General features: G+C 36.0%; 1 protein-coding gene across 9 annotated transcripts in view; it reads left to right on the top strand.

The window, feature by feature from the left end:
• Positions 1 to 15,359, top strand: part of l(1)G0196 (inositol hexakisphosphate and diphosphoinositol-pentakisphosphate kinase) — a 198,247-nt gene that overhangs the window by 125,425 nt on the left and 57,463 nt on the right. For all 9 annotated transcript variants that reach the window (XM_083143232.1, XM_083143227.1, XM_083143231.1 and 6 more), the window contains 5 exons: positions 4,141 to 4,349; positions 7,993 to 8,219; positions 8,909 to 9,045; positions 10,195 to 10,309; positions 13,798 to 13,925. In XM_083143232.1, coding sequence (XP_082999358.1) covers positions 4,141 to 4,349; positions 7,993 to 8,219; positions 8,909 to 9,045; positions 10,195 to 10,309; positions 13,798 to 13,925 — 816 coding nt within the window. The remainder of the gene's footprint in view (positions 1 to 4,140; positions 4,350 to 7,992; positions 8,220 to 8,908; positions 9,046 to 10,194; positions 10,310 to 13,797; positions 13,926 to 15,359) is intronic.

The following is a 15,359-nucleotide window of genomic DNA, read 5'->3' as shown; positions in this document are numbered from 1 at the left end:
AAACATATTGAGCCTCGGTGGGTGGATGATTCTCAGCACTTGGTTTGAGTCTGCCGTCGACTTGGTTGTTTTATTGTGAATATCCCTTCATCAAATTTCCCTTCATCATAATTCATCCTCATTTCTTGAGACGTATCCGCCAGTGGAGGGGTCTTCCCTACATTCCACCGCGTGACAAGAACCTCCAACTCAAATTTCAACCTTGCCCGAAACTCCCAACTAAATTCCTAAACCATTCAATCTGTTCTTGTTCGTCTCGCCAGTAGCGCTAGAAGCTATGACTGGAGGGCCACAAGTTAAACTTATAGTTTTTCTTGTATGTACGCATTGCTTGCATGATAGAATTATTTTCCTGTAGTTTACGGTTATTACAAGCATAAGAAAACAGTTTTTTCTTTGTGACGTTTCAGGAGAACACACGCTCCTTTCATCAGACATTTATTTTCATTTTGACTAAAGATACAGTTATAACAATGGTTAGTAATTTTTAAACAAAAAGAATCCGTTATATAATGGATGTTGTCAATGTTACATTGTTGTAATATAGCAACTTAACTGTGAAAAAAGCAGTCTATTTTATTTTTATTTTAGAATTTTTTAAATTATGAATCCCAAATATCATCAGGTAATTCAAATTCATCATTGTTTTCACAAAGTCTCTTGATGTTTTCTGTTACATTAAATTTTAAAGATGGTGGCTTACTCCATTTGTGAAAAAGAAAACACACTGGATCTATGTTACCATTTTCATTATTTAATTTATTCCAGTGTTCTTCTGCAATGAACGAGGCTTCCCAGACATTCAACTCTGTGTTTCCCGTTAATCTTTTTAAAACCCTTCTCTTTTTAATCAAATGCTTCTCTTCGATGATATGAGTTGACAAACCTGTTCTTGGGTTTAGATTTATAATGTCCAAATCATGTTCGTGCCATCTTATTGCCATTTTCCTTGCTGTTTGTCCCACATAATCTTTTGAACATGAACAACTTATATTATATATTCCTGTGGTTTCCACATCTGGTAGCGAGTTTCTCATTTTGAATTCATTAAATGTACATTCCAAACTTCTTGGTGCTTTAAAAACAATTTTGAAATTAAAACTTTTAAAAATTTTTGCAATTTTATGTGAGAATCCCTTGTGGAATGGAATGCACACAAATTTCTTTTCAACAGATTTTTCATCTTTGTCTGTATTTCTCTTTTCCTTTAGTTTTCTTGCAACTTGTTTTTTGATTTGGTTTATTCTGTTAGTGTGAAAGCCATTTTTCTAAAATAAAAATAAAATAGACTGCTTTTTTCACAGTTAAGTTGCTATATTACAACAATGTAACATTGACAACATCCATTATATAACGGATTCTTTTTGTTTAAAAATTACTAACCATTGTTATAACTGTATCTTTAGTCAAAATGAAAATAAATGTCTGATGAAAGGAGCGTGTGTTCTCCTGAAACGTCACAAAGAAAAAACTGTTTTCTTATGCTTGTAATAACCGTAAACTACAGGAAAATAAATAGTTAAACTTATGTTCATATAATGTGATTCCAAATAAATTTAATAAACTTCCCACGGAAACCACCTTTCGTTGTCGAATAAACGCTCGCTATAGGTAATGTGGAGCCTAACTTCCACAATAAATCACAAAGTCTTTCATTTATTTATTAACAAACTATACCTTTCCTTTAGATACACCCTGTACGTTAAGTTAAGCCAAACCTGATTAAGTCTTCAAGTTGTTAGTTATCAAATTTCATAACACTATCTGACTTTCTCATTTAACTAAATGTACCCCTTTTTTAGGCACACCCTATATGCTGAATTAGACCATACTCAAATAATCCCTCTGATTATTCCTACGGAATCGCATGCCTTTGAAATTTCATTCCTCAAAGTGACAGGTTATACTATACTGGTATGCCACCTGGGATCAAGACCACTGACAATTCCCGCGAGAGATGAAACTAGAACTTTACTTAAGGCCTATGCCACCATACTAGATTCCCTTGAAATTACCATGGAACTATCATTCCGATGATTGAGAACACCAATTCGAGGTAGTACTGGTTAACTACTTAACAGTAGTGTATGCCCCTAGATATCCTCATATTAAAATTATTACTGACAAATCTCAGGATGAAAAGTGGGAGGTGGGCTTCCCCCCTTCTGGAAAGAAACTGGTATTAGTACACAAAATGCTAATATGTTCTACACACTGAGGTACCCTTTGGGTTAAATTGCAACACCACGAGTTAACAATAGGAACTTTATTTATTAATTAACATAAAAAGAATTCATATGTTAGTTTCACAATCATTAATCAACGCTGAAAAAAAAGGCCATATGTTAATAACAACTACTTACATTTCACTCGTGTCTGTATAAACAATTAAATCGACACTGCTCAAAACTTTCTGGAAGTACACCGATCTGTGACAGACAACACTTTAATGACACTCAAAAGGATGGCAGTGTACCTTTGATTCAATCTTTCCCGACTTTATGCATCTCTTACAGATATGGATGCGTAATAAAATAATAAACATCAGCCGGAATTCAAAATGAACATATCATAAGACTTTTGTTTTTAAATGAGACGTTGGTTACATAAACAACGAATTTTACTGAGATTTCAACATCTACTTTGATAAGAGCTAAATCATATGATATCATGCGTCACGTGACCTTGACCTAATTACGCCTTTGCGCTACATACAAGCCAATGAATGAGAAATCAATACTCTTTTACAGACAATATGAATAGATTACCTATGTTGTTCATAAATGTTTATTATGACTAGTCAACGATATTCTTTCACGTAGCTATTCTTAGAATCCTTTGTTACCGACCACGTTTTGCGGTATTGCGTTAACGCTAATATGTTATGGCCATAACCCGTTGCACATGAATGCTAGCATAATGCAGAATGCGATGATTGGCGGTTTTCTCAATTATCCTTACATCAGCATCTGGTAGTCACTTAAATATATAAAGAATTTTCGTACTTACATAGTCACTGTGCATATCAACCATCAATTCCTGTAAGCCGAAAAGAAATTCACTTATCCTTCGTAATAGGGTCCATCGGCTTCATCTTTTCATCAAATCGTCAAACATCAACTTTCGTGCTCAAATCGTGCTATTTATATCAACTCGTACGTCCATGATTGAGCGGATATCCCTCGATTTCCATCATCATGTCCAATTTACTCGTCCATTATTTCTCCTTCTCTCTCCAGAATCCGTTTTCGTTCCGTCCTTTCTTCCGGGTTTTCCAAACACTCCGATCCTGCCGTACTCTCTACCTCAGATCTTATGCACATTCATTCTTCCCAAGATGAATGCATAAATCCCAGATGATTTCGTATTAATAGTACAATTTGCATAATGTCATTACTTAATTAAATTATAATTCACAGAAGTATTTTTATAACCAAGCGACTGCAAAAAAAAAAAAAATAAGAAGAAAGAAGACTATTTCTTTACAAAGTGTCAACCGAGGACATCTATTGAGTACAATTGGTATTACAAAAGAACTTCAAATGTATTACCGCCCACTGCTGCCATCTCACGTGCAAACAATAAATTAGGTAACTTGTTACGCTAAATAAGCAATTTGAGGTTGGCAGTCCTGAATCAAATATCTTACAAATACTCACTTGAGTATATAGCAAATTAATTCACAGCAGAATGTCGCTTATGACAAAGTTTGTCATATTCTGTGATTAAGCAAAAGCCGGAAGGATGACACAAAGTAAGGAAAACTTTTAAAAATACAGAAATGTATTGGTAATTAATGATAAATTGTCAATTCCTACAGTAGTAATTGGTGATCATCCTCACTGTTACTCCGTGATGTCTAAAAAGGTGATTAGTCATCTTGACATCTAAAATTATGTGATCACCCCGAGACACACAAAAAGTTAACAGCAACTGTAACCCTTCATTGAACCTAATGCGTAATTGCTGATAGTTGGAAGAAAGTAGTCATCTGTTCCCATGTCAGATGAGATATTTATCTGCCACAGATTATCATCCAACAACATTTTCTTTCTTAATATGTACCACATGCCTCAAAAAATGGTCAGGTTTCAATACAATTTCTATTACAAGTAAACATAGTGCTTCTTTACATTTTAGGGCCAAAGCTCGACTTCACGAGTTAATGCAGCAGGACAAAGACTTCACCCAAGAAGACCGAGAGAAGATTAACCCTTGCAGTGCCATCAGCATTGAGTCTGCTATGAACTTTGTCAAGAACCCTGTAAAGTGTTGTGAGCATGTACAAAATCTGATTCAGAAGTTAATGGACATTGTCAAAGTGAAGAAGGATGACCCAAAAACTAAAGGTGCAGTGCTTTTTCGAATCTTCATGGGATATTTCTTTTTATCAATTTGACGTGTTTAAATTGCATCAGACACTGCTGTGACATAGATATTTGCTGCTTGTTATACTTGTACTCTACAAACAATATAATTGTATAAGTTACATAAAGAAGCAACATTTCAATACACACACTGTAATTTTTTAGGGATGGGCTGATATATTCTACTGATCTGATATAAAATACCAAATGTTCCTTGAAGACCTGAATGGTTTATTAACCTCCATAATAAATGTGTGTTTTGAAGTTATTGCAGTGCACAAGAAGTTGCATATTTAGACATTTACTTTTCAAAAGAAGGGCATGGAGATTATCCATAAAAATTATAACAAAATGGCAGAAATTTGCAGTAAATTATAAGATATTTATTATTATGTCAGATTGGTAAAATAATTGGTAATTTTACTGATAAACCAATACACCGATATACCTACATTGGTCGATACCGATAGAGTTCCAATTAATCTGTCCCCATCTCCAATATTTTTTATCAACCCATGTAACTGATACATGCAATGTGGCGCAAAAGTCATCACCTGATTTTCTTAGCCTATAGCTTGGGTTTTAAATTAAACAAAGTAGGTTTTTTTTGTGTTAAACTTTTATTGATACTTGTACGTTTTATGTCCTCAATTTTTAAAGATAGCATCCAATAAATGACCACCATTCAAATTGATGTAAATTTGGGCTCTTTTTATTTTGCATTGCTGGTGTTGGAAAGAATCTGCGGGGAAATGTTTTCAATTTCATGCTGAATATTGTCCTTTAGTTGCTGTAACGTCTCTGACTTATTCACATAAACCAATGACTTCAAATATCCCCAAAGGAAAAAATCCGGATCGGTCAAATCGGGGAACCTGGCTGGCCATGGCAAATCACCAAAATGTGATATTACTCTGCCCGGAAAAGTGTCACGCAAAACAGCTAATATTTTGCGGGCTGTGTGTAGGGTATACTTATTCATTTTTGCACACAATAAATTTTGTGAGTATCTTCTATTTAACTGACAAAACACTACTGATATAAACAACAAGATGTCAAAATAAAGGTAAGTTCAAATATTATGATGACTTTTGCACCACCTTTTACAAGGTCTGACAATTAAGTTTGCGAACTTGCCACTGTGTGCGTATGCTCGCAGTACTGTACAAACAACTCACTAAGGTTTCATAACCTTGGTGTATCAGTGTCTCACAGCTGTGTTCATGTCAACATGTTTCAGTGTCTTGATGGGTGGCGTTCTTCATTATTGTTGCATGTTTTTGTGTTCAGTCATGAGAATGTCGGAGCTTGAATTAGAGCAATGAACAAACATTACTAAATTTTTTATTAAGCTTGACAAGAGTGGAAGTGTAATAAGGGCATGTTAGTACAAGTTTATGGGTATAATGCCATAAAGAAACAGCAGTGTATAAATGGATTAAACATTTTTATGAGTGAAGAGAAAGTGTCATTGATGAAGGGAGGCCAGTAACAAGCAAAAGTGCTGAAAACATTGCAAAAATTTGTCGAATTATGCGGCAAAATCCTTGGCTGACTTTGAGAAGCAAGAGAGGCCATGAAATATAATCGATAGAAAAACGGACATCTTAACTTAAAATCTTGGCATGAAAATGGTGTGTGGAAAAATGGTCTCGAAGGAGCTCATTGATGAACAAAGGCAAAGGAGAGTTGAAGTTTGCCAAGAGCTTTTGGAGAGACAAGACTGTTTTGGGCCATGTTGTCACGAAAATGTCGTAGTCCCCAATGACATTTTTCTTTACCCGAGGATGAAAGAAATATTGAAAGGAAGACATTTTGATGACGTTCAGGACATCATGGGTAATACGATGACAGCTCTGTTGGCCATTCCAGAGAAAGAGTTCCAAAGTTGCTTTTAAGGGTGGGCTTTGATGCACAACTTCACAAAGGGAGTACTTCGAAGATGGCCATAGTGATATTCAGCAATGATGTATGTAGCACTTTTTCTAGAATGAGTTCACGAACTTAGTTGTCAGACTTCATATGTTTGCATGTGAAAAAGAAAAACACTGTTTCTTGTAGGAAATATCAATTGCATGGTGGGTATTCAAGCCACGGTAGCTCTGTCGTTACGGCATCTGACTACCATGCGAGAGACCCGGGTTCGATCCCCGGCGGGGGAGAATCAGGATTTTTTTCCACCTGTTCAAGCAGCTCCGGCACCCACCCAGCATCCTATAAAGTGGGTACCTGGAGGAAACTGAGGGGTATAGACAGCCAGGGGCGTGATGCTGATCACATCACCCCACCTTCAGCTGTGATAACGAAAGTGTAGGGCCCTAACCCCACACCCCCTATACACCTTCATGGCTTTTTTTTTTTTTTTTACAAGTAATATGTGCTTCTTTCCTAGGGCTGAGTCAATACCTCTTTGGACCAATACTCGAACTGATTCCTACACCAATGCTTGATAATCGTAACAATTGAACGTTGTTCAATTATTCCACACCAGTATATGCATCAATTTGCAAAGAATTTTGCTTTAAAATATTTTAAAAAATACATGTTATGTAATCACAAGATCCAGTTTTTTAACAACACACTGGTGCAAAATGAAAGGAATCTTGGAATAATTTCCAGGGTAATTTGATACTGTGAAGTGTTGTGGCATTTTTTTTGGACCCTGTTAAAGTAAAGACCAAAATCCCAGAAAAGTATCAGCTGCTATCAGTAAATAAATCAACTTTGGTATTGACTCAGCCTTATTGTTTACGTAAGAGATATGATTTTCTTGTTTTGTAGAGTATAAGTGCAGCAAGCAATAATAATAATAAAATTGTCTTTATTAGATCAGGCATATTTCAACCTCAAGGGCCACTCTTACAACAGACCCTTGTTTAGGTGATTATTACAATGCAAAAATGTAATGTAAGAATATACGAACATTCTTTATTTCTGTATTTTGGGATGAAAAAACTGAATGTATTTTTCTGGAGATGTGTTATAGTTCCAAGGTAAAATATATTGGAGATACAACTATAACCTAATAATAGGGATTGGCCAATACTGATAAAGTACCGATACTTATAACCGATATTCTACCGATCTGATATAAAAGTAGAAATGGTCCTTAAAGAACCTGAAGGTTCATTTACCTCCTTAATAAATGTCTTTCAAGGTGACTACAGTGCAAAAGAAATTGCATATTTAGACATTTACTTTTTTAGAAAGTAGAGCATGGAGATTATCCATAAAAATTACAACAAATGGCAGAATTTTGCACTAAATTATCAGATATTTTTTGATATATCGGATTGGTAAAATAATCGGTAATTTTACCGGTACACCAATATGGTACTGATTAATCGGTCCCATCAATAACAATGTAAATCACATTTTGTGGTTGTACTCTTTTTATTTGTTTCATAGTTTGACACAGATACATATTTGAATTTTTATGACCAAAGAATGATCACTGATTAAAGATACACACATGCACTCAAATATCCTGTATCTATTTTGTCTTAGCCAAAAACAGGAAATCTTTTCTGAACAACCCTGTGTCCACAATAAGACAGTCATTTTGACGAAATATCATCTTGAATCAAACTCTTTCTAACATTAATGAATTTTCTTTGTGTTACAGAAGCCACTCTGTATCATGGAGAGACCTGGGAGTTGATGGGTCGCCGTTGGGGTAAAATAGAAAAGGACTTCTGTACAAAGAACAAAACTTTTGATATTTCAAAGATACCTGACATCTATGACTGCATAAAATATGATCTCCAGCACAATCAGCATACATTACAGTTTGACCAGGCTGAGGAGTTGTACTTGTATGCAAAGTATTTGGCAGATATTGTGATACCACAGGTAAGTTGGTAGATGTAATATTAGGGCAGAGTTAATGCCGCTAATGTTAGTACTCATACCATTTTCCATCAATATAGATACTTAAGTATTGACAGTTTAAAGTGATAGCATAGTGATTTACCCAGTTCAATCCGCAGTAGAGGTGCACAGTGGTTGAGATACTGCTTTAAATTGTAGGTCCAGTCCCCTATTATGCTATCAGTGTAAATAATGAACTTATATGGTTGTATCAAGTTATTAAAGTTGTTCAAAGTTTGTAAAAATGCTTATACGCAAATATCTCATTGCAACTAATCAATGTACCACAGTTTTACTTTAAAATAAACATGAACCAATATGACATTTTTGCTAATACAAACAAAGATGATGTAAAAAATTGCAAATGTTTCTTGAAGAATCTGAAGGTGTCATAATATCTTTAATTAATTAATATTTATAATGATGTGACTGTAATGGGATTTGCCTTTGAGAACAAAATCAAAATATATACATAAACATTTACTTTATAAAATTAGCACATGCAAATTATATTTTTGTAAACAAAATACATAATGACAAAAGGGTGGAATTTTGCACTAAATTACAGGTTATTTTTAGATAGATCAGTAAAATTATTAGTAATTTCTATTTAATCTTTCCCATCCTCAATAAGATGTGTGCTTATTTGGTTGTGAATTTCTTCTATTAAGGAATATGGTGTAACCAAACTGGAGAAGTTGGCAATTAGTCAAGGCATATGCACACCACTTCTAAAGAAAATACGAGCTGATTTACAACGAAATATCGAAGAGTCTGATAATGAAACTGTAAACAGGCTAAATCCACAGTAAGTAGTGTCACCTGTATTGTATAAGGTATGTGTGTGAAAGGGGGTGGGGGAGGTATTTACATTTTCCTACACTTCAGTCCTAACCTTGCTATTTCCAATAAATGTTCCAAGTTATATAATTTTCATTGATTTTATGTTTCCCATATTATAGTGGAATTTTTATTACATGTTCCATGGTGGCTAAAATACAGGGAATTTTGTTGAGTTAGGAACGGAAAAGTTGAATGTGTAATGTGGAGTAATTCATGTGAATGGAAATAATTGTTCCAGTGTATATGCTTTTTAACCTGTAAACGCTGAGGTGGTACAGTCATGGACACTACTGGCTTGTAATGCTTCCATTGAAAGTCAGTGTATTCATTACAAGCCAACAGTGTCCGTGACTGTACAAAAATGGAACACCAGGTATTTTCTCTAACTCCCAGTTGGAATGACCAAGCACCATTGGCATGTTTAATACGATCTTGAGAACATACTGTGTCTCAGATAATGTTCTGAGATACACATTTTGATTGCTACATGAGCCTTGAAGTATGTCATTAGTAGTTTAGTGAATTGCAATTTGTTGTGTGTGGGGGTGGGGGGATCCTAGATAAAATGCATATTTTTTTGTACTTTTGCATGGATTTTCAGAACATTCATTTCTGTTATTCAATTCTGATTGCTAGTGTTCCTTTCTTGTTTGCTGACAAAAATGTGGTCTTTACACTTCTCGGAACACCATTCAATCTTGTTCATTTTTAATACCTTGATACAATGGAGTGGAGTTCAAACTCCATTGTGTTATGGGACTCCTGTTTACGTTTAGGCCTATCCAAAGAACAACATGATTCTCTGTTTCTCGTAGTGAGAAATGATATTCAAATGCCAAGAGTGAAAGGTTTAGACGTGTTGGTATTGATATTACTGGTATCGTTGATGTCGATATTCAATTGATATCGAAAATAGTTATAGCATAATCCCTACTCACAAGTATCTCGCTAAACTAATACATTATTTATACATCTATGGTAACAGCATTATGCAAATGAGGTAATTATATTAGAGAAAATACCAACTTGTATCTGTACAGACTTCCTTCTTGCTTTGCAACTAAGCAAATATCAAATCACATTCTCACCTTTTTTTCTTCTTTTCGTTTTTCAGATATTCTCGTGGCGTATCAAGCCCAGGTCGCCATGTGCGAACAAGACTGTATTTCACAAGCGAGAGTCATGTTCATTCATTACTAACTGTAATGAGATTTGGTGGATTACTTGATGTAAGTTATTAATATGATATTTGCTTTGAAATTTGCAAATTATAGTGTGAGTAGCATGTTGATTGCTAAAATGTGAGTTTCATCTACACAACACAGAACTCAATATCTAAAACTCTTGCAGATTGTCTCAGTAGGCTTAGATATTATGGATTAAAAACTATTGAGAGTTGCACATGTGGCTAAAAACTTTTTACCTACCTAACATTTTGACATCTACACATGTTAAAAAGGGTGGTATTTTATGCAACATGTCATCAACACATACCATGTTTTGTCCTCTCGGATGTACCTCAACCCTTATTCAGAGATGGGAGAAATGAATGGCATGTAGAAGCGTTAAAATGTTGTTAAAATATTTAAAAAAGGATAAAATTAGTGCTCAGTCAATTGGATTGGAATTTATTTACCAGTACTGGCTGATACTACTTCGGCATTTTGGTCTTTCATGTAGTCTGTGATGCTTTTGCAGTTTAATTATCCTCGAAATTATGTAGAATTTTAAGTTCATTTTTGACTTATTTTTGTGTAACATGTTATGTTATGATTACATAACACATATTTTAGTATTCTGATGTAATTCTTGAATATTTTATAGCATCAGAACATCTACCACATCATCTCCATCTCTTGATCAACCCTGATGTTGGCTGATATGGAGTCAAAAGCTCGAACAGACTTTTAAAGTGCCTTGTATCGTGTATTATTATTTTTTTTTTAACATCAAAACAGAAAAATTATACAAAATATAAGGAATTACAAAAGAACCTAATTTTATACAAGACTCCACTATTGTTAGAAACCTCATTCTAATTTATACACAATGTACATTTAATCCTTTTCTTTTCCCTTGAAAGGATTAAACATGCCTGTGTTGAAACATTGGATGAATGTTTGTGGCCAGTTGTTGCCACAATAAGTATATGTGCACTGATTTTGCTAAAATCCACCTTAACCTAAATATTTCCAACAATTTATTATCCATGTAAAAAAAGGTAAAGTGCTCCCCTGTGCATAGCACCACGCCATAAAGAAATATAGAGGGTGTGGGAGTAACGCCCCACACTTTCTTGATCTAGTCGTGAGTGGGGGTGATGTGAGCAGCATCACGCCCCTGACTGCCTTTACCCCCCAGGTACCCATGTTATTCGACGCTGGGTGGGCACCGGGGCCACTTCCAACGTTAGAAAAGTTCCCGGATTTGAACCGGCCGGGGATCTAACCCAGGACCTTTAGCTTGGTAGTCAGACGCGTTACCGACTGAGCCACCGTGGCCACTCATTTATTATCCATGTTGAGCTATAATTAGTTGCTTTTAAATACCGGCAACTGTTTATACCACACAGGTTACTGAGCTCTAACTTACTTCAATTTAATATGTCTCTGTCCTTGTGCGTAATTTTTTTTTCTACTTTTTAATCTATTTTAAGGATATCTTGCAACCTCTTAAACTAGGAATTTTATGTAAATTACCTGCAGTGCTGATGCACCTATATCAATATTATTAAGCAAAATATAAACAACAATGATTCCGATACTACCTGCATCACCGACACCTCAGACAATAAAGGCAGCAAGAGTTTGAAATTAATAGGTTCCAGCAAATGAAACTAACACATAAAATAGTGGAGCCTCCCCCATGGCGCAGTGGTAGCGTCATTGCCTTGTAATCAAGGGGTCCCGGGTTCGATACCCGGTGGAGGCACAAGTGGTTCGGATCCCACTTTAAACTGTAGGTCCAGTCCCGATTAGCCTTACTGTGCATAAAGTGGAATTAAAACAACAAATCAAACCAAAACATAAAATAGTGGGCCACTCAACTAAATGCAGAATTATTATACTGAAATGACATACTCACTCATCTGTGAAACTGTTTTTTTAAGAAGTTTTATTAATTTTGGTGGCCACCAATTCCATAGAGTATGGTAGCAGTGGGCACTGAAATTAATAATACTTCTTAAAAACCAGTGAGTACTTCATTTCAGAATAATTTGCTACTGTGTCTTCCTTTTCCTGAAACTTAAATGCAGAATATTACGTAACGTTCTGCAAGGAACGTGGGATCTAACCAGGAACTTTAACTGTCCTGGTGGATGATGTAACTCAAGGTATCATTCATCCTCGTTATTTGAGCACTCGCTTTTCATGGTAAGCTTTATGATAATAAGCGAGAGGTTACAATCTCACACACACATGAATGTCAAAACACAACACTTGAGTTTAAACCCCTACGGACTGGATAAGCATGATGTGTGGAAATACCTGTCTCTGACCTGTGCGGAGATGCTCCCTCGAGGTGTCGAACCACGGACTACGTAGAATGAGGTTACCGTTTATGGTGCCAGACTGAGAGCCCAGACTTCACTCCCTTCTCCTGACTGATGGTTTAGATTTGACCACTGACCTCCGTTCCCCCAGACATTTATTCCACTCGAATTTACTCAATAATGCAGACTCGGTTACCTGTAGTCTCTTCCTTGATTGCCATTGTTTACACCTGTTTGCAATGATGGTGATCAAGAAGGCTCAGCAATGTCTGACAAGGCATTCCTTAATGTTTCTAATTATTTCCTGACTGGAAAGGTGATGGCTAAATGCCTGGGGTTCGCAGTTACTTGTACTTTACATTTCAGAGATTCTACAGATTGTTATGATTCATTAATTGTGTTAGTTCTTTTGTCTAATCATCATTGTCGCAAATAACTTGAAATAGAAAGGCAAAGGTAAATACTGTATTGCCACATGTATAATGCGCACCCTGGTTTTTGATGGGGAAATGTGGCAAACAATTATATTGTATATAATGCGCAATACAATTCAGGTTCAAGAAATGGCTTTCTTAGTGGTAGGCATAAAGCTGTTGCTATGCCGATCAAGAACAAATGACAACATACTCAGTGAGTGCTGTGTGGAGCAAGAGAAGAATATCATTTTGTGTATACAATGAGTCACCAACCCATGCCACCTCTCGTGTTTATCATCCCAAAGCTTTCACTTTTGTAATCACCTTGTTTATTCTATAGTAGAAGAACGTGAGACCAAAATTACGTTATGGATTTGCAGCACTCTGGAAGTTATTTTCTATTGTTTCTCGTCCGACAAATACCACTGATACTTATCCCATTTGATGGGGGGTTCATGCTCAAATTCTCGCCAGAATGGCACTTTTCTCACCATCGCAAAATGTTCTAATACAAAGTGAAAAATAATAGGAAATTGCCACTTATTTGACTTTAGTGTTTTTTAAAATTATTATTACTAAAGAAATGCAACCTGGTAATTTGTATTAGCACCTGTTGATATATACATGTTATACACATTGACATAGTAAAAACATGTGTGGTTTCATGTTGGCTGTCCAAATTATTTTATGCATAATATGCACCATAGTTTTTTGGGGGCAAAAATATTGGAAAAAGTGCATATTATACGTGAATAAATATTGTAATTCCATAACACACATACAAATGCTGAATATGTTCTTGTCACAGGAAAGCAAGGATGAGCAGTGGCGCCGTGCCATGGAGTACGTGAGCATGGTCTCTGAATTGAACTACATGTCTCAGATAGTTGTGATGCTGTACGAAGACCCGACGAAAGACCTTCTGTCAGAGGAAAGGTTAGTTTCTGTTTATATCTGTTCTCTATAGTGTATACCTTTTGTATGTAAACAAATAGTTGTCTTTCTGGTTAGAGACTACCAAATATTAGTTTTACAATTATACAACTTTTCCGGAATGTATGGAGTAGCGACGCGCAGAGGGGAAAGCTTGAGGGCGGGGCCAGACTAGATGGGGAAGGGTGCCTGATGAAAGCAACGAAGTGCTGTGCTTTATAATGGCCGTAAAGCAAAATGCTTTCTGCTGCCAATTTCTTCTTTTATTCTCAACAATGGCCAGTGTATTGTTTTATACAAATAACAAATAATATGGCGTTGGCCTGTAAATGGTAAATAATTATTTTTTTTTTTTTTCACCCTCAAAACCCAAAATTCCCTGTAATGAGCCTTTGTAATGCCTCTACCGCAAACTCATTGAAGTCTGCAAATTGTTGAGCTCGTTTCGGATGCTTCTTGACCGGCATTTCCAACAGGGATGTTCCATCCTTTTCTCGCGATTGTTTCGCTTCCTTCTGGATATTATAAACAGTGGATTTCCCAATTCCCGCTAGGGCAGCTGTCTCCAAAACACATTCATTTACTGTTTTACCTTGTGCAAATAGGTTCGCGAACACAGTCAACACTATGCAGCGCTCTCCTGATGCGAGCTGACATGTTTACTACAGAACTATTGGACCACGAATGAGCAGTCGAGTCGCCCCCTCCTGCGCATGCTCTTCCCCTCCAGGCATTCATTGGGCGAGGCACACACGCTTCAACGTGCGCCAAGAACATGTTCGCGTTCTCTTACTCCAGACATTCCAACCCTGATTATACTTTCCCAGATTTTACATTTTTCTACGTTATAAATACAGTCTTCATGGTACCTATAGAGCAGTATATAAGTGTTGTGTATGTACGCAGATGTTAATTTATGCACAACATAGGTGCTTCATGAGATCATGATTATCACGAGGATTCATAGGAACAACAATTTAGAACACAACTCTCATCAACCATTTCTAAGATGACTCAACTCACATTTTTACACATGAACAATTGAATGTTGATATCCAAATACAGTTTAACACAATTCAAATATTATACACACTTAACAACAAGTAGAGATGGGACAGATTAATCGGTATTCTATCAATATCAGCCAATAAAGGCATGTTGGTGTATCAGTAAACTTACCCATAATTTTATCGATCCAATATATCTGTAAGTGAAGGGTGTTCCGAATTTGAATCGAGTGCTATTGTTTTGTTTCGAGGTTGGCAGACCTGTTCTTACCAATGTTGGTATCTGTTGTCATGCCGATTAATGTAGCCTCAATTGTTTTGACTCGTTTGTTGTGGTTTCCTTCCGAAAATCCTCGAATAATCCAGGAGCGTGAAATCCATCCATTCGCTGAGAACGACTGCGTGGTGTGGGTTTTTGCAGGTGGAGTGT

Source organism: Lepisma saccharinum, chromosome 21 (assembly GCF_977018435.1).
Source record: "Lepisma saccharinum chromosome 21, izLepSacc3.1, whole genome shotgun sequence".
NCBI lineage: Eukaryota > Metazoa > Arthropoda > Insecta > Zygentoma > Lepismatidae > Lepisma > Lepisma saccharinum.
This window is presented reverse-complemented; position numbering and strand designations above follow the sequence as displayed.